Source organism: Hyalella azteca, unplaced genomic scaffold (genome assembly GCF_000764305.2).
Source record: "Hyalella azteca isolate HAZT.00-mixed unplaced genomic scaffold, Hazt_2.0.2 contig16984, whole genome shotgun sequence".
NCBI lineage: Eukaryota > Metazoa > Arthropoda > Malacostraca > Amphipoda > Hyalellidae > Hyalella > Hyalella azteca.
The window spans coordinates 38,232-62,273 of NW_025946787.1; the positions used below are offsets into that span (position 1 = coordinate 38,232).

The 24,042-nt window shown below is 37.5% G+C and overlaps 3 protein-coding genes across 3 annotated transcripts; 2 read left to right on the top strand and 1 right to left on the bottom strand.

The window, feature by feature from the left end:
* The first annotated feature begins 5,005 nt into the window (after nt 1–5,005).
* LOC108678565 (caseinolytic peptidase B protein homolog) lies at nt 5,006–11,158 on the top strand. Its single transcript, XM_018167019.2, has 10 exons — nt 5,006–5,345; nt 5,994–6,152; nt 6,488–6,650; nt 6,979–7,216; nt 7,370–7,551; nt 7,953–8,128; nt 8,344–8,498; nt 9,241–9,394; nt 9,674–9,778; nt 10,577–11,158. The coding sequence occupies exons 1-10, from the start codon at nt 5,046–5,048 to the stop codon at nt 10,790–10,792; spliced, it is 1,848 nt and encodes a 615-aa protein (XP_018022508.1). The 5' UTR covers nt 5,006–5,045; the 3' UTR covers nt 10,793–11,158.
* LOC108678567 (dual specificity protein phosphatase 23) lies at nt 10,959–13,099 on the bottom strand. Its single transcript, XM_018167021.2, has 4 exons — nt 12,965–13,099; nt 12,412–12,508; nt 11,927–12,092; nt 10,959–11,609 (listed from the first exon to the last, which is right to left on the bottom strand). Exons 2-4 carry the CDS (start codon nt 12,504–12,506, stop codon nt 11,409–11,411), a joined length of 462 nt encoding a protein of 153 aa, XP_018022510.1. The 5' UTR covers nt 12,507–12,508; nt 12,965–13,099; the 3' UTR covers nt 10,959–11,408.
* A 2,839-nt stretch (nt 13,100–15,938) lies between these two features.
* On the top strand, nt 15,939–23,026 carry LOC108678566. The gene is made up of 8 exons (XM_018167020.2): nt 15,939–16,305; nt 17,907–18,002; nt 18,657–18,798; nt 19,166–19,282; nt 19,633–19,701; nt 20,559–20,699; nt 21,142–21,276; nt 21,758–23,026. The coding sequence occupies exons 1-8, from the start codon at nt 16,268–16,270 to the stop codon at nt 21,881–21,883; spliced, it is 864 nt and encodes a 287-aa protein (XP_018022509.1). The 5' UTR covers nt 15,939–16,267; the 3' UTR covers nt 21,884–23,026.
* The last annotated feature ends 1,016 nt before the right edge of the window (nt 23,027–24,042 follow it).

Genomic DNA, 24,042 nt, shown 5'->3' on the forward strand with positions numbered 1-24,042 from the left:
ACTCTACGTTGAGGGATTTTTTTTGCAATTGACATATTGATTCGACATCGTGTACAATATTTTAAAACAAATTTACAGAACTAAGTTTCATAGCACTTTTTCCACGCATAAGTTTATAAAATTGAACCTAAGTGATAATTACCAAATTAAAAAGGAAATTTTTCTAGTAATATGAGAAAGCTTGTGCAGATGGATTGGATATATATTAGGCACCTGACAAATTTAGGACAGCATAACTCGCAAAGGAAAGCGAAATTGAAAAAAATTATCACGGCCTGAATATCACTGTAAGGTCTTTCTGAACGCATGTGTAAATTTACATCAAGCTGTTTTGATCAATTAGAGCAACGTTAAGCTCACTGAAACTTGGAGACGGGCCGTGAGCCTGGCCGTAAAATTGTTCGAGAAGTTATAGTTACAAAAACTGCCCTATGCGCTTGCAGTAGTGTATTTTGAATATGTAGCTTCGTTTTTGAAAGGGTCAAGCTTGGTTTCTATTATATAAACGTATGCAATAAAACGTGCAAAAAAATGAGCATATATCGCTAATCGCGCTAGTTAAAATCTGAGTTAAATCTGACAGCGCTCGCTGAAGAGTATTATCTTAGCTTTTTCATGATTGAAATATCCAACTTATGCTTATTAGACATGCTATTAAAAAAATTCATTCCAAAAATTCGTCCCAAAATTGTTGACACGACTGGTTGGACTAATGTTCGCTAACAGGCACTGCTAAGAGAGCAACATTTTTGGCTAACGTGTAGTAATGTGCAAGGCTAAAGTGTGCTACGGTTTATTGCTAATGTGTGCTGTTGTGCTCTGGTAATGTATACTAACTTGCTCTGCTAATGGGTGCTAATGTGAGAATGCGCTATGCTAACGTAGCTAATGTATGTTATGGTAATATGCCCTACCTACTAACGTATGTTATGATAATGCGCTCTGCTAACACCTGCTACAATGTCTGAGCTAAGTTAATCTAATTGACTACCACGAAAAGTGGTCTAAGTTACCCCGCCGGTCTAAGTTACCCCATTTTACGGTACCTATAGTATGCAAAGATAGGCTATTCAAATGTTTAATGGGAATTTTAATGTGTCTTTTCTGAAATGATACGAATCATTTTCTATAATAATGATAGCAGATACGACTATGTCAGTACAGGAGCTGCATTCTTGGTATATGGTATTTGATAATTGCAACGGTATTCTCTAATATAAGGGATTACCGATCCCAGCAACACCAAGCAGGGATGCATGTTGTCATAACAAAAGGTTCCTTAGACTTTGTTGAATGCGGGAAGGGGTTTGTAATTTCTTAGAATAGCCTTAATGACAGAGGCAAAAATAAAACGACCAACTTATTACGTTTATTGTAATGGAGTTACATCTAAAATGGAAACATGGGAGTGTATATATGTATATTTATCATAAATTTGGCAATACTAAATCACATATCCTACAAATAATATCTATAGAGGAACCTCATGTCTTAAAAACACAACCCCAAATAATCATTGTTAAATTTTTGTCAAAATATGATTCTTCTCTGCTTTTTGTAATCATTTTATGCTCAAAATTGGTTTTCAAATAAACTAAGGTGCTTGCTCTCACTTGCGTCTTGGACATTGTCCAAGACATCTCTCACTTGATGTAAATAAAAAAAGGCCTGATCAATTTCATATACATTCATTTAACAATATCTTAGATATCATCTATGAAATTTCAAGACGCCAAAGATTACAGCAACCAATCTAAATGGGCTGTGCCGTAGTTTGCATATCATTAGTCTTTTGTTTCTGTAAGTTATGTATGACCATGAAAGCAAATTTGACCTCAACTAAATGAGTGTCAATTTTATAAGTAATATAGTAAGCTATTTTATGATTAACAAGCCTGTATCTAATTTATAGTTTAGATAAAATTTATAAGGTTGTCTGTAAAAATTGTCTTGTTATCTGAAAATAATTGTTAAAATTTGAGATAACCAAAATTTGATCAAACTCATTTACCTTAATATAGTGACTGAATCCCAATCTAACATGTAACAGCTGGTATTCCTTGGAATGGGGGTATTGTTTACTTCTCGATCTTGTTGTGGCAACAGCAATCAGAAGCCATTGTTGTTACCATTGTGAACCTGTGATACAAACATTAATCAAATCAAAAGTAGAACATTCAAACATAACAAATTTGAAAATACTTAATACATGCCAAATCGGGCCCAGTGTAGTAAAATAACAAAAAGTGAATGTGAATTATAAAGTTATGAATGCGTCTAAAAATTAGTCAAGCAAAAAATTTGTTTGCCACCATGGCTCTAGTTGCTGCCCTAAAAAAGGTTTTTCACGCTTGATTGATATGATATAACCAGTTCTGGAAATGGCGGGAAAGCTCTAGTCGCTGCCCTAAAAGAGGTTTTCCACGCTTGATTGATATGATATAAATGATATAACCGTATCCATGGACATGCCAATGATGCCAATCATGCCATTGAGCATTGACAAAAACCTTGTCCACTGCAAGCTTCACATCAGCAGCTGTATAGCATTTCTTCTGTATCTGTAACTGTAAGCTTACTACAGGACTTGGTTTGTAATTTTGCACCATTTAATTGGGTCAAGTAAATTTACTACAACAACAAAAAATTGTACAAAATGGACCTGAAAAAGGAAGGAATATTTAAGTGACAAGCATCATATTTTTGAAGAAATGAATCATAGTTTAGGTTTATTACTTTTCAGTCTATGTTGCCCAGTGCAGTGGCCAGTGAGTGCACAATTCTATCTATGAAATTCTATGCACAATTTTGTGATGACCGATGATGCATTCAGTTTTCATTAAGTGAAATTTTTTTCACTGAGCAAGGCAAATGTAATCAAAATTCTTTGTTGTTGATAGATTTTTCATTAACTGGAGCTTTTGCTAACCAAGATTCTACTGTAAATGCGTTTTTAGGGGTGTCCCGTATTGCCATGGGGAGGGGGGAGTGTCTCTTAATGCCCAAGGTTTAGGTAATTCTAGGGACCAATTCTCAATAATACTGGCAATATTCTGGGCCTATAAACCTCAACTTGTCAACAAAATTGCCAAACTCGGCCTAGTGGGAAATGAGAAAATAATAACCAATCCTGGGGTTTGGATTGATAGATTGATCTATCATTTGTGATTAGATTCACTACTAAACATATTTATGATCATATCTGCTACTAAATTAATTTTGAATATTAGGCATAATTTTCCCAAAATCATGATGGAAAATATACCATTTTCTTATTTTTTATGCTATAAATTAGGCTAGAGCCATAAAAATGGGTAATATTTACCACAAGTACGGCATGTTCATCTCATTGATGGTCATGGGTGGATTTTGCCCCATTTTCCCATATGGCTGCTAAGCTTTAATGCCAATTAAAGGTGAGGCTTGGTGGTATGCTTGGAAGATGCCCTTGACCTAGTCTTTAAGTACTTCTCAGTCTTCCTCTTATATACATACAAATCAATGCAGCAGTCATTTGTATCTGTTCAGCTAATGAATCCTCAAAAAAATTCTAGCATCACCTTTACTCAGATTGGTAATGCTTATTAGGCATGAGTACCATCAAAGGGGGCAATAAGGGATGGTTTTGAGCGTTTTTCCTTAATAACTTCTTACCATGAAGCATTTCATAAACAAGTTTAGGCTCATTTCAAAGCTCTTTGCAAGGGCTATCATATGGCGTTTCTGAAAACATTCCATATGCTATTTGTAAGATGCCAGACACAAAATAAAAGCCTCCTGAACCAACCCTGGAATGGGGTAATAAGGGACATTTGAAGCATGCAGAGTGTGCTCATCCATTACTAACAGTACTTTGAAGTCCTTCTCTTTCTTTGTAGAGGATGTAAATGTAGAATAAATGACATTTTCTGTGATTTTTACTTGTTTTTCCATTATTGATATGATATTACCTTATCCATACATTAGCATATTTGTGATGTGATATTACTGTATCCATGGACATGCCATTGAGCATTGACCACAACCTTGTCCACTGCAAGCTTCATATCAGCAGCCATGTAGCATTTCTTCTGTAGGTAAGCTTACAGGATGGCTTGTAATTTCACACCATTTTAATTGAGTCAAGTGAATTCACTATAAAAAATTGTAAAAAAAAAACTCACGTGAAACAGAAAGGAATATTTTAGTGATAACCATCATATTTTTGAGAAAAAAATCATACTATAAGTTAATTACTTTTCATTCTATGTTGCCTGGTGAACAATTTGATCTATGAAATTCCATGCACAGTTTGGTAATGACTTATGATGCACTAATTTTTTGTCGAGTGAAATTTTTTCACTGAGCAAGGTAAACCTAATCAAAATTCTTTGTTGTTGATTGATTTTCTTGTTAACTGGAGCCTTTGTTAACCAAAGCTCTACTGTAAATGTGTTTTAGACTTTTAGGGGCGTCCCTTATTACCCAGGGAAAGTCCCTTATTACCCCATCGTGCAGAAATGGCCGTCATTTTTTTCTGGAATGGGATACGCTAATTTTGTTGATCACATTTTTAAGCCAACACCTGTGTGCAACTTTTATGTCAGTAAAATTTTTTAATATGGTGAATATTTTTTTTTTTTTTGCTGCAGACCTTAGCAGAGGTTCTTTCCCATATCACTTTTCACACTTTCTTCAAGTATTTTTATAGGTAGTAAGTGTATGATTTCTTAACTTGCTTTATGCTACATAGGTAGATAGGAAAAACTTGTTGTTGAACTTTATGCCACAATTTTTTGTTTTGCAATATTTTAATTGGTTTAGCTGCTGCAACATTTCCTCCAACAAATGTCAGAGGACTGTCCCGTATTACCCCCCGTCCCTTATTACCCCATTTGATGGTAGTTAAATCTTGTACATATGTAACATAAGCAAGCTAAAACAATTTTACTGGCTTCTAATTTGAGTTTAGACAAAACACTTGAATACTTCTCTGGATTTCTTATTGTTATAAGTGTGATGAATATTTTTCAACAGGTTGCTCAAAATTGTGCAAGGTTTTCATCATGAATTTCTTCTGGAGAAGACTTAGAAAGCCTATTTTTAACTTATACCATTCCAATAGCTTTTCAAAAAGTTTTCAATTCCAACAAAACATTTTGCGGATGACAGCAGGATGTTCTAGGTCTCATAGTTTGTTGAGGTATGTTTGGAATTTCCAGTACTATAATTTTATGTGTGACAGAAAATTTCTAGCAACTTATGCATTGACGTATGCACTCTGTCATTCTGACCAACATCAGAAGTTACTCCAGGAACGTGACTTCATCCTTGCAGCCATGGTTGGCAACATCAAAAGGCTTGAGGTATGACTTGGTATTATTTAATTTTTATTTGGAAAAGACTACATGTTATAAGATTGGGAACTCCTTGTATTTTGCAGAAAAAAATTTGAATTTTAGTTCAAGGACTAAGTTGATATCCTACATATAAGTGCAATTTTTATTGCAAACTTTTACTTGACTGAATCATTTTTCACACTCAGAATCTAAACTGTTGTTTGGTATTTTCTGATTAGTTCTGTGGTTAAAAAACTGTATGGTCTGTTTGAAGAGAAAACATTTATTAAAAAATGTGGAGAAACAATCATTTTTCCTTTTTTTTTAATTCAAGTTTCCTGTGTACATAATGTCATTATTATAGTATTATCATCTGCATTATAATATAAATAAATGAAGTTGATATATAAATTTAAAAATATCCCCAACAATTTAAATGTAGTATGAATCTGCATCACTTGTTGTGGGCTAGCATCAGCATAATAACTGTGCTGATGTTATATTCCAACTATTTCAAATTATAATCAAACATAATAATTTACAATTATTACATTTGATCACCTCAATGATGCTAACCATTGATTTGTGTATCATACCAGTGGATGTTTGTAAATTGGGATCATTGTGGGATTTAATTTCTCCAACTAATGAAAGTCTTGATTTTTAAATTTTCAGTCATTGGCTCTATTGGGTGTTGACGTGAACTGCCGGCATGTGTATGGATGGACTGCACTGCATGCAGCTGCCATCAATGGCCGCACTGAAGCTGTCAAGTGGCTACTCAAGCATGGGGCTGACCCTAACGCCCAGGACAATTTTTCTAATATTTATCAAGTATGTAAATTTTGAAAACGAGCCTTGTTTATCTAGTTTGCTGTTCTTACATGAATTGCGTATTTTCTGTCTCGTCATTATGCCTCAATTATTTTAAAAACACCTAAATGCTTTTTATACTGCAATGGGGAATAGGATTGGTATTTTTTTGAGATTGATACACCAAGTTTTGATGCAAATTAATACATATTAATTTTATTCAATGTTTATGCTAGACAAATATTTTGTTGACAAAATATTCAAAGAAAAGTATACCTGAAACTTTATGCTCCTTTTAATGAAACAAGAGATTCTTTTTTCACTTGTACACTTAGCTAATTTAATTTGATTTGCAGGTGGCCAGGGAAAATCGCACAAGTCCAACAAATGTTGAAGTTGTGCGTGAATCAGAGTTTAGCACACGGCTTAATCACAGTCAAATGTTCCGGGGCTGCACTGCTCTGCACTACGCTGTCCTCAGTGATGACACACCCACCATGCAGGCACTCCTTGATGCTGGTAGGTCAAGTACCTACATCTAACCTCTACCTGTGCAAGTGCACTTGTTGCTAGACATGACTTGACAATTCAACTTGTTGGCTTCTTAAGACCACATGTTTTTTTTATTTTATTTTTTTTTTTTCAAGCAAACTTTTAATTTTATCAACCCCTAATTTTCTTGATAAGTGATAAAGGCTTTTAAATCTTTGTTGCTGCTGTAGCACAAGTCATCTTGCTGAAAGATAATGTGTAAGAATACTTTTTTTAAATATTCTCTTATTAAACATGACTTTTCACTAAATATAAACTCCATAAGCAGTTTATTAAACAGTTTTGTTCTGTACAGGCGCGGATCCCACGTTGTGCAACGAGTACAAACTACCACCAGCTGACTATGCCCGAGATATTGGCATGAGGAAGTTGATGCAAAACCACATGCAGAGATTTGAACACAAGAAGAAAGAGCAGCAAATTGAAGAGAGAAGAAAGTTTCCAATTGAACAGAGGATAAAGAAGAGCATCATTGGCCAGACTGGAGCCATCAGCACTGTCTGTGCTACCATTCGTAGGAAAGAAAATGGCTGGTACGTTTTGATGTCTTATGTTTTCCGATTTACCGTTAGTTATATGTGACTTAGTTTGTTATTTAATACGTGGAATTAATTTTTCGCAAATAACTCTATCTTTAATACTCTCTGTTTATTACTGATTTGTTTGAACTGATTAACCATATTCAGGTGTGACGATGAACATCCTCTGGTGTTCCTCTTCCTGGGCTCCTCAGGAATCGGGAAGACTGAGCTCGCCAAGCAGATTGCGTCTTATCTTCATAAAGACCACAAGGATGGCTTCATAAGAATGGACATGTCAGAGTACCAGCAGAAACACGAAGTATCAAAATTTATTGGGTCACCTCCTGGTGAGAAACGTTTTAGACGTGTTCTTAGAATACAGCCAGCCTTGCAAATATTTGTATGAAAACACACCTATTCAAATAATGTCGCGTGTATTCCTTTAGTTCATGGATATCATTTACGTGTACCTTCAACTTAGAAATATTCATTAGTATGCATCTGGCAGGAATAACTTCTGAGGACTGAACTACTTGTTCCACAATAGATTTCGTAATTCTCAGCATACATAATAATTTTGTGTACATATTGTATGGTTTTCATCAAAATATGTTAATCAAATGTATAGATTTTCCATCTATTCCTGCATCCTGGCGTCAGGATTATGGATTTATCTGATGTAGCACTGTAGGTTCCTGTCCTAAGTGTGCATGATTGAAGACTTCCAGTTTGTACTTGTCCCTTACAGGTTACATAGGCCATGATGAAGGCGGTCAATTGACTACAAAATTACGGAAGAATCCCAACGCCGTGGTACTCTTTGATGAAGTTGAAAAAGCACATCCAGATGTGCTGACAATCCTTCTCCAACTTTTTGACGAGGGCAGACTAACTGACGGCAAGGGCAAAACTATCGAGTGTAAGGTATAGCTTCCGTACCATGAAATTCCTGCTACTAGTTTGCATTTGTTGATGAAAATGAGGCGAATTTCATCTTAAAGCAGATTGCAATGTTTATAGACTATTCAGAAATCTTTTTACGACACATTAAATGATTCCTTTGTGTCGTACAAGAGATCTAACTAATTGCAGCTAGCACTTGTTTTTTTATGGTTTTGATGGTTATTTGTGCAACACAGGACGCTATTTTCATCATGACTTCGAACCTCGGCAGCGACGAGATCGCCGGTCACGCCTTGCAGCTACGCGAGGAGGCGGAGGCGCTGTCCGCTCATCGCTACGACCAGGAACCGAGCGACGAGGCCGTCGAGGCGCCGCTCACCATATCGCGCAAGTAGGCCTCATATCCTGGCGCTTAGTTTGATACTCTGTGGTTTAGTGCGATTTGTGGCTTACTCATTTGTCATTTGCAGCTTAGTGCAGTTATTGAAGAGCCAAGAGTGACTATGATCTACTGGACCTCACATGTCTTTATGATTATCTTATGCCTTGCATTCATTTGAAACTCAACCCAATTGTGTTGTTACAGAAAATGTTATTCAATTTTTCTACGAGTTAAAGTTCATGTCTGCTACCGTGTATATGAACAATTATTCGGATATACTGTCTTGAATGTTAAATTAAAATATGTTGTCATTGGCTTCAATGTTAAATTCAAATTTAAAACATTCTAATCAGATGCTTTCTAATTAAAGGAATACTCGTTTGTTAGTTAAGTATTCATGAGCAAAGAAAATGTCAAGAAATTCACTTTTTTTCATATAAATATTGTAAATTTTTGCCAATTTTTGTGCGTACATTACAATTAATTTGCAACTTAAGCTGTCAAATGATCCTCATACTCGCATGTTGCCTCGAGTGTTTCTGTTATCTCCGTGAGATTCTGAATCTCGAGTTTCCCATTCGATAAAACGGTCAAACTCATGATCAGAAAAAAACATTTCAAGCGTGTTGAAAGTTAATTGTCTTAGTTCTTGTTATACCCATCAGTTACAAAATCAATTCGGTTTTATTTATCATTTTAGTTGTGTGTGTACCGTTTTTTAACTAAGAGATTCCAACAATTTCCTCATCAGTTTCAAGGAAGCTGTCATCCGCCCTATCCTGAAGAGCCACTTCCAGCGTGACGAGTTCTTAGGACGCATCAATGAGATCGTTTACTTTGTTCCTTTCTCGAGAGCTGAACTGCTTCAACTCGTTCGTATGGAACTAGAAGCTTGGATTCAACGGGTCAGTGCTTATTTTTTTAATATAATTCATTTTGTATAGCCTCTACTGGCTTCCTGGGATTAGTTAGTAGGTACCATCGCTTCCTTTCTTCTAATGTTTTAATTCATTCGTGTGTAGAACTACAGATCCTGATAGATATTAGACTATGTTACTTCTGTCATCATTCAAGTTCCTTATCTGTAATGATTTTTTACATCTTCAGTTATGTGAGTTTACGAGTAAAAATGGAAGATACCATTATTTGGTATCAATAAAATTTTATGTAGACAATTTTTTCAGGCCGAGAAGAAACATTCGATAACATTGAAATTCGACCCTTTGGTCCTGGATGCCCTCGCTGATGGCTACAATGTTCACTACGGAGCTCGTTCCATCAAACACGAAGTGAGTGGAATGAAGCTTATCTTCATACAGCGGCATGTTTCTTGCTTGTAAATGCCTCCGTTAAGCAATTTATGCTTTCTGGTGTATCCTTTATCCTTGTATTGTTTTTTTTATAAAAGTTATCATTTTGCTCTGTCTCATTATCGTACGAGTATAACCGTGTAATGCCTACGTTAAACAATTAATGCTTTCTGGTGTATCCTTTGTCCTTGTATTGTTTTTTTTTTATGAAAGTTATCATTTTGCTCTCGCTCATTATCGTACGAGTATAACCGCGTAACCAACATTTTGACATTGACAAATTCCAAATAGTTTTTTGCACATTATGGAGCTTCTTAACTGTGCGATTCAACCAGATTTAGGCTTCCAGTCTGTGGCCCGTTCTGTGGACCTTGCTCACGAATCAAACTAGAAATATTCCACACAGCTGCTGTAACTATTAAAGGAAGCGTTTACTATTACTGATGGTCCGTTGCAGTGTTGACAAATTTTGAACGATAATTGTTTATTGATTTCTGGATTATAATTGTAAATTGATTAATTGTTATACCATCAGGGAAATGCTAAATTTGACGTCCTTATTTATTTCAGCTATTATTTACTACACAGTCAACAACTGGAGTAACGACATAGAACACTTTTAATTCGCAATTTTTTATTTTGTTCTATTTTGGACTAGACTTAACTCAGTTTGTTTTCCAGTTCAGATTATAGCAATATATTGTTGTTTATTTCATTACAAAATATATGTGTCACCTTTTCATTGTAGCAAGAATCAAACACACGTGTATTATGCAGGTGGAGCGACGCGTCGTGAACCAGCTCGCCCTGGCCTACGAGAACGGCGTTCTATCCAAAGGCTGCTCGGTGCTGGTGACTGCTGTAGTGCCCTCAACACCGCAGGAGAAAGCCAAGCCTATCATAGACTCCAACACTCCTATAGTTCTTAAGGTTAAAAAGGATAAAGACTCCGAGTTCAAAGAAGTCGATCCATCTAGTCAATTGAAGAATTAGTAAGTTTATTTGATTATCTTGTAATATACTGTTATTTACTATAGTGTTAGTGTTAGACACCGGTCGAATAGCGGACATTTGAAGCATGAGCAATTGTAAAAATTGAGCGCTATTTGTCAGCATTATCGTACTATAACCATTTATTACTAGGTCTTTGTATGGATTTAATGAATTTATATTGAGAAAAGGCTTGAACAATTTTGTTGCATCTCAATCAATGATTGCCTAAGACTTTTATTGCCTTATTAAATGATCAGAAGCGTGAAATATTCGCTCTCTCTTACTCTCATTGTATCAAATGTTCCATTGCATCCTACCTAATGTTCTGAAGAATGAAATAAGTAAAAAGTATAACATTTATTTCAGGATGGTTTACACGATTTAGTTTATTGGACTTCCAGGTATCACGTTGATAACCTTTGGCAGAAGAAGCAAATGAGCAGGTTAGCCAATTATTTAGGTCATGAGACAGATCAAGCCGGATTTAACCGTAGACAGTAAATCAGTTTAAAATATGATAAGCGCCCTATCAACACTTCAAAACACGACACCATGTACCTCAATATTTTTCTGATGGAATGTCTTGAAATTATTTACTTATCTATCTAGTGCGACTTCATACTGTCCTAACTTTAGTCCAGTGGTCATAGTAGTCCTTGACGACGAACTCCTGCTCCCAAGTCTCTATGCTGTAAGGCCTCTTGAACCTGACGTTGCTGATGGCCTGTTGTGGCACCTGGCCCTGGTAACGAATCAAGTAGCACGCCAGCATCACTCCCGTCCTGCCGCGCCCCATACGGCAATGCACGCAGACAGCCTCACCCCAGGAATAGAATAGATGAGCAAAGGAGAGTTTTAGACATCTGATTAATAACTCGCACTTTTTTATTGCTAGTCCTAGTCCTTCGAAATTTTGATATTTTAATTAATTTTGTCGTCCTTCTACAAGCCCAGTGAAACAGATTGTACTAGGTATCTCAGCAGGAATCAATTCAACATTGTAGGGGACAGTCACGTGTTATTGAATGGTTACCTATAGACATAAGTGAGTATAATGTTCGTAGACCAGCATCGTTTCTAGGAGTACAATGAAATGTTTGTCTGCTGGCAGCACCCGAGTAGACAAATACTCACCACTTGCCGCGCTCTCGCTAGCTCACAGATCCCGATAAATTCATGTATTTGGTCGAGGGTTGGGGGTTCGAATTCCTCAACGGGAATAGTTTGGATGTGCAGGTCCGGATATGGGGCAGGCGGCAGGTCGTCTGACAAGCACACCACGTACCGGACACCGGCGTCCCTGCCGATAGCCGGGAGTTTGCTATTATTTTCGTGTGCACAATTTTAGTTGTTTTAATTGCAGTTGTATATCATTCAATTGGAGAGAAATCAGGTTCAGTTTCTTGCTTGCAATCAATTGAAATTTTTAGCCTTTTAACGTTCATGCTGTGTCACAGCTCAGTTATTAACTTGACCGACAACTCAACATATTATCTCTCCGTGGCCGGCCGCGACACTTCATCTCGTGCCAGGCCTAACATGCCGTTAGGTCAACTCCACAAATGATTTTTCACCAGCACCCAATGAGCGGCCTATTCCAAACTTATGGAGTAGCGTACCTGAGGAACTGAGCGTGCGCACGGCGGTCGGGGCGCGCGCAGGCGCAGATTTCGCCAGGCACCATCCAGGAAAAGTTATACGGTTGGGCTGCCATTGCTGGACAAAGAAATAGAAATCTGGTTCTACGACGAACTTGAACTCGCTAGCGAAAAATTCGGGAGTGATGTTTCCTCTGGTGATGAAAAACTGCTGTAGAGCTGTGGACAGTATTTTCATCAGTGATGAGTTACAGATGTAGGAACTCAAGTCTGATTGACTTGATATTCGGTTGAACCAGACCTATTGTATAAAAATTAAATTTTGATGGTAGATACACACGAGCATCAGATGTGTAGTTATTTGAAAACGACTTCACTATCAATTTAGACAGCGTTAGTTCATTAATGTGCTGAAAATTTATCTGATCTGAGTAGTCGCTATGGCTATTTCAGGGGGGCTTCAGCCTCAAAAATATTGTAAAGTCCCTAAATAAGACCTTTAGCCCTTATAACTGTCCAATGCCTGATCTACTCAATCTCTAGTGTATGTTTTAAAAATGTCAATAGTCCTTACTAGTTGCTTGAGGCGTCCAATCGAGTGCTCGGCAGGCTGTGTTCGAGCTTTATCTTGCTAGATGGTCGATGCTCGAATAACACGAACGATTGACTCGTTGACGCTCTTACAATATATTATCGATGAGCGCGCTCGACGCATGAAGTAGTTTGAAAACAATGTACATAAATTATTACCAATAAATTAGAATCGTGTAGTTCTTTTGAAGAGCGCGATTTCTATTGGAATTTGGTAAGCGGGGGAGATAAGACAATGTTAGACCTGTCAAAATTTCTTGACATTGCGGGATTTTTACAGCTAGCTGGTCTCAAACCCAAAACCTAGCACTAATCATACAGTTTATAAGCACCCGTCCATCTCGCTATCGCCGGACCCTAAAAAAAACCTCGACCAACAATTTGCATTACGTGTGGCCCCGACTAACCTCGCCTGGAAATTGTAAATGCTAAGTAACTGGCCGAACCTGGCGTTTACTTAGAGACTGTGTGAGAAAACATTCAGCAAAGCTATAGCGAGATAAACTATGACACGTTTACTGTAAAATTTCCCCGACTAACTTTTGCTTGTCAAATTCCTTATCTTAACAGCAAATCGTTCACTGAGACTGAAACGAAAGCCGGTCCGTCAGGTTACAAGAGGCTTCGTCTTGCATCACTGATGATTTCTGGCGAACACCCAAGTTGACTTTAGTATGCTGCAGCACAGTGCAGGGAACGTTAACAAAAACCTTGCCACGACAGCGAGAATGTTCACAGATGTTATTAGTCAGATATATCTCAATATATCCGCCCGTCTAGAACTCATATACTAAAATCAAGATCGCTGTGGAAGCTATCATTTTAGTTGCATCAATTAAGTCGATTTTTAGCACCAGTCTGCCTATAACGTGCACCAATCGTATACCGAGATGTAAACATGACGCTTGCCAGACGTACGGTATAGTCTTAGGTTGTCAGATGGTGGCAAAGAAAACGGCCAAATTCGTTCGTAAAAAGGCCAAAACCGACCACAGTTATATATCATTCGCAAGTTTATAGTTTACGGTGCAATAACTTAAACTTTTTGCTGTTCATAAATTGAAATATACAAAAAGTTTTAGGCCATCATAATTTCTTAGCCTACCAACGTGATTAAAAAAGCCATTTTATTATTAAAAGGCAATGTAATTGGCCGGCAACGGCCCATCCGTCAACCGTGACGAGTGATGACATTTTTTTATCATGACATTCGACACTGACGACTGAATGACGAAACTGTATAACATGCACGCTGAATATATCAATAGTTTATAACCAAAAAGTACACCCGGTAAGATAACTATCCATGCGATAAAAAAAAACAGATATGATGACTGAAACGAATGTTTTTGAAACTTGAAGTTCAGCTTATGGAGCCTAAGCGATTACGCAATGGATCTCCAGACCATGGTGCTTTCTCATTTCTGTTAATTTACCAGCAATATATTTTAATATTGCATTATATAGTATACAAGATACATTTCTCATAGAACAGAATCAGACGATTGTCTCCACAGCTACAAATGGTCGCTAACCGTTGCTGTGACGACTCGTCTCAAACAGTGACCTTTATACTGTTCTCATGAGTTAGTTCAACTTAAAACTGGCTAACAAATAATGTTTCTCTTGTTGGTCGTGGGCTGAGTGAACATGATACTGATGCATTGCAATTAAATGGTCTTAGCATGCAAATATTCAATTTAGATGTCATCACTGATAACTACATTATTAGTGAAAAGAACTGATCAGATTTGAACTGACCACTCCATGCGTTCAATATACCACACAAATGGAAGTGTAGTTTCTTTTTTCGTTTATTACGAAGCGTGAGTCGTAAAAAATTCCGATTCTTCGTTCCCCGGTGTGAAAATAAAATTTAAACAAAACCCATGTTATGTGTTGTTTCTGTTAGAAATATTCCTTTAACAGCGGAATAATATTTCTCTAATAATATTATTTGTAAAGTGAAATTTCGCAAACTGGCGGTGAAAATTATTCATGCCTTTATAATTTTTATGTCTGCAGTATTTTGCGTGTTTACTTCAAAATGCAAAAACATATGTGGTATAACTTCGTCAATTCTTTCCTCACATGTTCTTATTTTTTATATAAATCTTCCTTTTGCCAAGCTGTAATGTAATCTCGGTTTAATCGTTATGCCACGGCACAAGATTAGTTTCGAACTACCAACGGTTTTACTGACTAAGGCATAATATATACCATTATTGGCCCTTATGGGGAAAAGAATGGTTAAGTCGCGTTATCGGTTGAACCACTGTAAGACTAACAGTCTACCAACAATATGACATGATGAAATTAATTAGCAAGAGACTGAAATCAAAATAAACAAATGTTTATAAAACAATTTTTACAGAACAAAATAATTTGATAAACGCAGCCACCTACTGATCTGTTTCTTCGTCATATGACTCATATCAGATGTTGCAGCGTCACGAACATAAATGACGGTCGATGTAACACAAATGTAACAATAAAATAAATATAAATAAAGAAATAAACGAAGATAAAAACAAATTAGAAAGCTGCTGCTGCAGACGGCAACATTCATGCTGTCTCAGACAACGCTTTTTCACGAAACACTATAGATGGCTATTACTGTGAAAACGTCTAAATTGCAACGTTTGTTAGTTTTGACGCACGTATCATATGACGCCAGTATTTAAGTATGTAATATTCAGAGAATTTTGATAATAATAAATTTTTTCGCTGTGTTATTTCCACATCACCAAGAAAAAACAAAAATATTACTCAGTACTCACTGCAGTGAGTGAGTGACAGTCTGACAGAGAGCGCATTTTCTCGTCGACGAAAACTTGAGGTCACGGACGGACGGACGGACAGACAGACAGACGGACATGGCGAGCACAATAGTGCATTTTTTCCATAAATGAGAAAATGCGCTAAAAAATAATGATAATTAAAATTCTGAAGTTTCAGACACGCGACAAATTAAAATTTGTCTTTGAAGCACACTTTTAAATTTCGAAGTATTCGTTTCACTACGTCAACGAATTTTCGTTACATTCGTGTTCAAACCAATAACTACATCGGTTGAATTCTGTCAGAATTCATACTAGAAAACTCGATTGATTCCAACTGGGCCAAGTTCAATACCGTTATTTGATTTGACACGGCACCCTTTCTACCAAGCAGTGACTTTTATCTATTTGAGCCTTGGCTCAGGAAAAAAGTTTAATTTTTTCCAACAAAAATCGCCAATCTATCAGTTCATCTAAGCGTTGAAGCAGAGCAGCTGGCACACAATATGGTTCTCAAAAACACGCCTCCACCAGCGCTTCCCAGGTGAGTTCCAATGACGACAGCGACACTTTAGAGATAAATTTTTGGGACGAACCCCAGGGTCGAATTTCCATGGCAGGTTCCCACGCATAATTTCGTCAAATTGAAACCGACCTTGACCTATTTAACATAAACAACGAAGCTCTTTATTCGCAATACACATTATACACTCCTGAGGGCGTTGTCAATTTTTGTTATAATTCTGAAAACGCCAGCCGGAGTGTATTGCGAATAAATGGCTTCGATATAAATTTGGTTAAGTTCGGTTTCGATTTGAAAAATTTGCGCATGGAACTCTTAATGAAACTTAGCGTTTAACGCACTAATATAAGCGGACAAAAAATATTATATCGATGCTAGCATGAGCATAATATCAAAAAATACCTACATTTTTAATTTGGTTCTGATCGGTTTCGATTCGGCCACTTTTGCGTGGAAAACCTGCCATCAGTGCCGTTAAAATTCGCGCCCAGAAATTTGTCCCAAAAGTGTGGATGTGATGCTCCAGCTCTGCTTAGACTTTAATTACCAATATTTACCAGATTTTATTTAAACCTGTTCTCCGCGTAAAGGCTTTACAATAACTTCAATGATTTTTATCTCTTCTATTAATTCCCTGGGATATATTAACTCAGAATAATTTTATCATGAAATGGATATAAGTTTCAATTCTGAAGAAAATTCTCACAATGAACTATCTTTAATGTCTCTTTTCTATTATTTATTTGTAAATTGTTGTTACCGACGCAGAAGAATATTTAACGTATAGAAAAAGAACAGAAGTTAGTTCATCCCCATATAAAATAGTTTACTATCAAAACTTCCGTTTTCTAAAGTTGCTTCTTTCGTAGAGAATTTATAAGTTATCGTGCATAGACTAATTTAAAAGGGACTATCGGAACTTTGTTGAGTTTGGATAATATATAATTGGATGCGTGGTGATCCTGAAAAAAAAAATCACGAGTCGGACCTTCATATCAGCTGGCTGCCACGCGTCACATATTCATTAGTGTAGGAAGGAGGGTCAGGTAGGAGCAACATTAGGGCAGAGGCTAGAGGAGTAGGATAGTTCGTGTTTAGGGTAGATGAAAATAAGGCAAAGTAAGATTCAAGAAGGAAGTTTTTTTAGTATCCCATACATTGTAATGTAGTCTTTGAAGATTTCATTGGACATTGGCACCTCTCACACCATAAATATTTGTTTTGTTTTTAAATATTTGAGTATCATTAAAGTTCGCTTTGAAACTCTATTTCGTTCCCTTACGGGGATTGCCAATTTATGTCAAATTGTTGATAGTGGCAGACTTTTTCTAATTCTTACATATATAACTTATATTGAATGTGTTTCAAGATTTTGTTATTATTTTCATGTGCAATATTGTATAACAGTTTCAAAAAATAAGCAAAGCATAGGAACTATTTTTGGTCGATTGTGTCAGCAGACCTTCGAATAATTATAATGACAGAAACTTCACTGAGCGATAAAAATGATAATTTTTATTCCATAACTAGCTTTTGGATTTGCTGATATAATGAAAATAGTCTTTGAAAAATGAGTTCAGTGTTTTGTTCATTGAGTTTTCTTCCTCACTCTCCAACAACAGGCTACCAACACCGCCCGGTCACGAGCGTTTCAGGGAGAGCGCGCCGCTTGATCTGCGGTCAGCGCGCTACGCCAAGCTTCCAAGCAACAGCTCCAGGTGACGTCACAATAATCAATTACCTAATATATTTACGTTCATTTTGGCATCGCAAACGGTCTTAGGTTATGAATTAAGCCAGAAAAATGCACGAAACTTTTACCCTGACGAATTTATTTTCAGTTCCTTGACTTTAACTAACCCGATAGTCATAGCAGATTTTCTGCAAACTTCCGTTGCGAAGTATAGTTCAATTCAAAATAATTTGACTTCGTTATCAGTTATTAGCCTCCTTCAGACGTTTTTTAACCATTGGGCTTGCTGATTAGGTGTAGTGCAAAAATTATTTTTGGACTGTTAAATTACGAATAAGATCCCGATTTATAGAAAAAATTTATAATTTCGTATAATTTATAAGAGATAGATTTTCAGAGACTTCAACAAAAGTGCAACTTGGTGCTTATTTATTAATAACATATTTTCGTCTCACCGTCATTCAGTTATAACAAATGCATACGTATAAGACAGCTATTGTACAGACATTCAAGGATAATTTGAAATTTTCTACAGTACTTCCGTCCTGTTGATATCAGAATTCGTTCTCCCCTTCAATTTTAGTGTCGAAAATTATTAATCCTTATTTTCAGCCACACCAGTTTATTAATAAAATTAAAATCGTACACAAACGTATTTAATTTTCTGTGGCTATCTCAGCCACGGCCTGCAGTACCTTGACGATGATGACGACGAGCCTCACCCGCTGCCGTGCTACTCGGCCGACGAGGAGACCCTGGCGCCCGTCACGGAGATGCCCTGGGTCACGGAGAAGAAGAGGAGAATACAGCAGAGAAATGAAGTAAGAGGGTGCCCCTTGTTGTGCTTGAATTCCAGAGGGTGAAGTTGTATATGATAATGAATATTGATGAAGAATTATTCAATCAAGAATAGGATCACTTATATATAATGTTCATAAATAATTGCATGTAATATTCAAGGATGTTACTAATGGATCGTAAATTTCAATGGATAAATTACACGTTTGTCTATACTTCAATTGTGTAGTAGTTTTCTTTTATCTTCCCTGCCTTATTTGTTTTATTTTTAATTAATATTGGTTCGTCGCACTTAATATTTGAATATTTCTCTAATATCGAATATTTATACATATAGCTTACATGAGAAACGATTTCGATTTCAGTGATTCAACTAAATATTTCCTATAGGAATGGGATCAGAATCCCAGACACTCGGATGCCGTGACAGAAGAGTTGCTGCGCGAGGCCGTGGACCAGCAACTCGCGGCGATCGCCAAGCGAGCGATGCGCGACGAGCAGCGCGAGGTGAGCGCGCTTGTCTTGGCAAGCGGGCGATGCGCGACGAGCAGCGCGAGGTGAGCGCGCTTGTCTTGGCAAGCGGGCGATGCGCGACGAGCAGCGCGAGGTGAGCGCGCTTGTCTTGACATGAGGTGAGAGGAGGTTTAATGTCTACCTGAATAATGGTGATGCATGCATGGGTTTTTCACCTCACGAGGCAGAATAAACGAACGAGCACCTGAACAATCGAGCCATATAAATTTATTGTTTGTAATCACCTAATGAATGTTCGGCTAATATTCGAATACCGATCTCTTAGAACACAATTTAATGCATGTTTACTGTGTGACATTTCCATTATTGGTTGTTTTTTCCAGGCTGAAGCTGATCGTGAGCTTGGAGGGATTGCAGAAGATGAGTTTTTGAAGCCCGTTGTTAGCAACGAGGTGAGTTAACCCAGCTTAATTATTAATTCCAAAGAGCATTTCTTTCTCCTTGAACAGGAAAAATATTTAGCAAACAATTTTTTGATGCCTTTGCTCACTATTGTTCATGCTAGTGAATTTGTATACAAATTTAAATAACTCAATCATTGGATGAAAGTCAATTTTGACCGGTTCAATCCGGCGTCTCATCATATTCATTATAATTATATTGCAAGATATGTTCAACTGTATTTGAGACGCAATATTCACTAAACGTGATCGAGATTGATGGAAAAGTACTAGACCTGAGTCAGCGTCTGGACAACATAACGTGGTAGATCACGCGATCAAGACCTCAGTATCGGGCGGAAGACGTGATTCTATAAAAGGGCAGGGAACCTTAGTTAGGCCCCCGCAGAAGCTGACAAGTTGGCATGTCGCGAGTAACTAGCGTTAGAGCTACTCGGACCTATCGGTCGACGTCTTCGCCATTTGCCAATAATATAGCTCTAATATATAACCACCCCGTATCAAGATAAGCTCTCTAGACAGATGGTGTCTTATACTTATCCCTCACGAACTTGGTCAACGAATCCTCCAGTCAGTTGACACTTAATAAGAAAGCAATGACAATTTTTAATTACTCCTTTCACTATGGTCACCTCATACGACTGCTGTTGTTTATTAGTATTATATGATACATACCCACCGGACATATAACCCTGAATCAACGACAAAATAATCATTGTTTGGATGAACCGACGTCAATTCCACGTTATTTTAACATCCTTTGCCGGGAGGGTGACTTTTGTTGCCAGTAAACCTCTTCTGAAGCCTCTGGCGTTGGAACATTAAAGAAACAAGATGCATTTGAGCAGATCAATATGCTGGTGTGGACGGTTCTTTATGACATGGCTAGGGAAATTTCCCCTCAAGGCCTCGAAGAAATGAAGAAAACCTACGGCAAATTAGATATGGACGCGAACAGCCTCAACGCTCTAGCCAACCACATATTGGAGGTGATGAATTGTTTAGTTTATTTTTAGTGTTCAAAAGTGACTTTACAACTGGACAGTGACTGGATCGTAAATTTATACATGCATTTAAGTTCAATCAATATGCACACTCAACATTGGTATCTTCAATTCCATTACCCATGTTAGAGTTTATCTAATCTTTTGCTGAAGCTTTCTAAAGTTAGGACCTACCTGACAAGTGATATTAATAATTTTGTGAGCTCTCTAGCAACTACTTCCTCTTAACCTTGGTAGAGTACACCGTGTTCTCAAAGGCTCGCATTATTTTCCACACAATTGCAATAAACTTTTTTCAAATCAACATAGTAGATTAAAAATTTAATTACTAAATATTTCATTACTGCCATACTGTTTCATCAAATAAAATAAGTGGATTCAATAAATGATTGCACTCATAATAAACTCTTGCTATATTTTTCTGCAGGGTCAAGATTGGTTCAATGATATGAAAGACGAGAAGGTTCTGTCGTCTACGCCATGGCATCTTCTGGTGTACAACTACAGTAAGAAGCTGCAGAGCGACTCTCTGACGTGCAATTTGGCTCTGAACATGTTGCAGGTATAACAAAATATTTCATTTTATCCATAAAAAATATGTAAACGTTACGAATGTGTCATTAAAATGCTTCTATAAATATCGAAAAAATGATTAAGTTATGATTTTTTGATTATGTAGTATTACATGATACAGATGATTTGTGCAGTCAAGTAATACGGGACGTTTGCTATTACTGGATTTGCACTATGCACAATACAAAATAAAACACATGCAAATACAGGTAAAACATCACAGGTGAATATTGCAGATCATTCCCGAATCCCTTAATTAGCTGATTCGTCTGATCGTCATCGTATTTGAAAAGCTCATTAAACATTTTCGCCCGCCTACAAGATTAATAGTACAGACGCCGCTCTTAATTAATTGCACCAAACATAATTTAGACATCGTTTTACTTATTGTTGCTGAGTTTGTTATCGTCAGGAAAAGGAAATACGATTAAAAATGAAACAATTGAAGTTAATGGTTTTCGTTACATTAGGAGAACGTGGCCACCGGAGCAGCGTTGGCTGAGCTAATGTCGGTCGGGCTACAGACCGCCGCCGAGGACGATCTTGAGGAGCTAGACGAACTCGAACGCCTCGTCAACCCACCCAGGAGAGGTTGAAGGGCTCGAACGCCTCGTCAACCTATCCAGGAGAGGTTGAAGGGTTCCAACGCCTCGTCAACCTATCCAGGAGAGGTTGAAGGGACTCGAACGCCTCGTCTGCCTATCCAGGAGAGGTTGAAGGACTCGAACGCCTCGTCTGCCTATCCAGGAGAGGTTGAAGGACTCTAACAACTCGTCAGCCTATCCAGGAGAGATTGAAGGACTCTAACAACTCATCAGCCTATCCAGGAGAGATTGAAGGACGCAAACGCCTCGTCAGCCTATCCAGGAGAGGTTGAAGGGCTCGAATGCCTCGTCAACCTACCCAGGAGAGGTTGAAGGGCTCGAACGCTTCGTCTGCCTATCCAGGAGCGGTTGAAGGACTCGAACGCCTCGTCAACCCGTCCTGAGTGGTTGACGTACTATATTGGAAGTAAAGATGTACCACCTGGGAGAGGTTGGAGGGCTCGAACTTCCTCAAACCGTCCAATAGTGTTTTACGAAATCGAACGCCGTGTCAAACAAGCCAAGAGGGGTTAAGAGGCTCGAACTCCTCACCAGACCAATAGTGGTTGACGAATTTGGGTGCTTTTTAACTTCATTTATGAGAGGTCAACTGAGTCAAGCGGTCAACTAAGTCAACCTGACCAGGAGTGGATGGTGAGCTTCATGCGTGTCGTTCAGAGATGTTGATAAGCCAATCTGACTTGTTATCCGGCATATACGATGGGAGTAAAGATGAATGCTTTACGAGAGACTGTGGGTGACGCGTTCGTTTAATTCGCCCTTGTAAAGATGAAATTCTTGATTAATCCAAATAAGATTGATTTGATCGATCAATTCGTCCGATTAGGAATGAAAAGCTTGATCAAATCGCCCAGGTGGAGTCGATTCTCTTAATCAAGTCGTGCAGTTACATATGACGTGTTCGATCAATTTGGCTAATGAGGTTGATTCTTTCAATCAACTCGATTAGATGAGTTTGATGATCTCGCGTTATTGATGTTGGCGATTTTCGTAAAATATGCAATATGGCATTGGCGTGCGTAATTAAGGTAAACGTTCATTGAAATCTTTTGCAATGTTAATGATGCACGGCTACTAAAGAATTCCTACTCGTGAGATAATTTAAGATATTTTAATTTAAATGCTTAGTCGTAATTTATGAAATTAGGAATAAATATTTAACCCACCCAGTTTGTTTAATTCCTGTTTCTTCAAATTAATTTCATGACAAGCTTACTGAACATGAATTAGGATTTTTCTGAACATATTTTTACAAAGGGATAAGAATTCTGAGTTCTCTGCTGGACCTTATGAAATTGTAGCTCACAAAATTGTATAAATAAAATTCGCTAGGAAATCCTTTTCCTATGCTTGTTAGCTCCCAGGTACAGGTTTGAGAGCTCCCAGGTACAAAATTCTATATACTCTACGGTTACCAAAACCAGGATTCAATTAACGTGGTCAATAACGGCTAGGCGAAATGAATATAATTAATGTCACGATATAAAGGTTTGATGTTGTGAACTCGCATTAAATGAGGTCACATTGATATGTTTTTATAAGAGGGCAATCTTATTCATTTCCGTTCACAAGATGAATTCGGCACCCATAGGTAGGCATTAGCGTTTGTCAAACTCATGTACCGAGAATATTGGATTCGAACCCCGATTGAATAAATCATCTTGGAGAAATTATGGAGTTCCATTAAATTTAACTTCGATGTGTGAACTAGTTGAAAATGTAGGGATTTTAGATAATAATTATATATTAATGAAGACCACATGACGTTGAATTTAAAACAAACATAGTAGTAACATCCGATTCCAGAGTTTTCAAATGAAAATCCATTCAAGTGCACAGAATTTGATGTGACGATGGAAATTCCCCATAGTAACTGCAGTGGCATGCGGGAAACTGGCTCATCACAATTCAAGACAAAAGCCTCACAATACTTGACGCCGGCAAGTATTTTGGACCAGACCATTACCCCAGCAGAAGCTGCCTCGGCCAAAAGCCCAACTTGCCGGAGGGCGTTTAGAAGTCACTCTCACTCTCCACCATGTGCTTTTGACTGCCAATTTCTTTGAGGGCTGCTCTCTTATTTGCCAAGTTCTTACCTCGTGTTTGCTTTACTAAAGCCACGATCTCATCTCAATTTTTGGGTCGAGCAA

Coding starts and splice junctions, on each gene's coding strand:
- LOC108678566 (XM_018167020.2), top strand. CDS start 16,268: ATGGTTCTCAAAAACACGCCTCCACCAGCGCTTCCCAG. Junction 18,799..19,165: donor GAATACAGCAGAGAAATGAA/GTAAGAGGGTGC, acceptor TATTTCCTATAG/GAATGGGATCAGAATCCCAG. Junction 20,700..21,141: donor TAGCCAACCACATATTGGAG/GTGATGAATTGT, acceptor ATTTTTCTGCAG/GGTCAAGATTGGTTCAATGA.
- LOC108678567 (XM_018167021.2), bottom strand. CDS start 12,506: ATGGCAGCCCAACCGTATAACTTTTCCTGGATGGTGCCTGGCGAAATC. Junction 12,093..12,411: donor GCGCACGCTCAGTTCCTCAG/GTACGCTACTCC, acceptor GGCTATCGGCAG/GGACGCCGGTGTCCGGTACG. Junction 11,610..11,926: donor TAGCGAGAGCGCGGCAAGTG/GTGAGTATTTGT, acceptor TCCTGGGGTGAG/GCTGTCTGCGTGCATTGCCG.
- LOC108678565 (XM_018167019.2), top strand. CDS start 5,046: ATGAATTTCTTCTGGAGAAGACTTAGAAAGCCTATTTTTAACTTATAC. Junction 5,346..5,993: donor GCAACATCAAAAGGCTTGAG/GTATGACTTGGT, acceptor TTAAATTTTCAG/TCATTGGCTCTATTGGGTGT. Junction 7,552..7,952: donor ATTTATTGGGTCACCTCCTG/GTGAGAAACGTT, acceptor TGTCCCTTACAG/GTTACATAGGCCATGATGAA.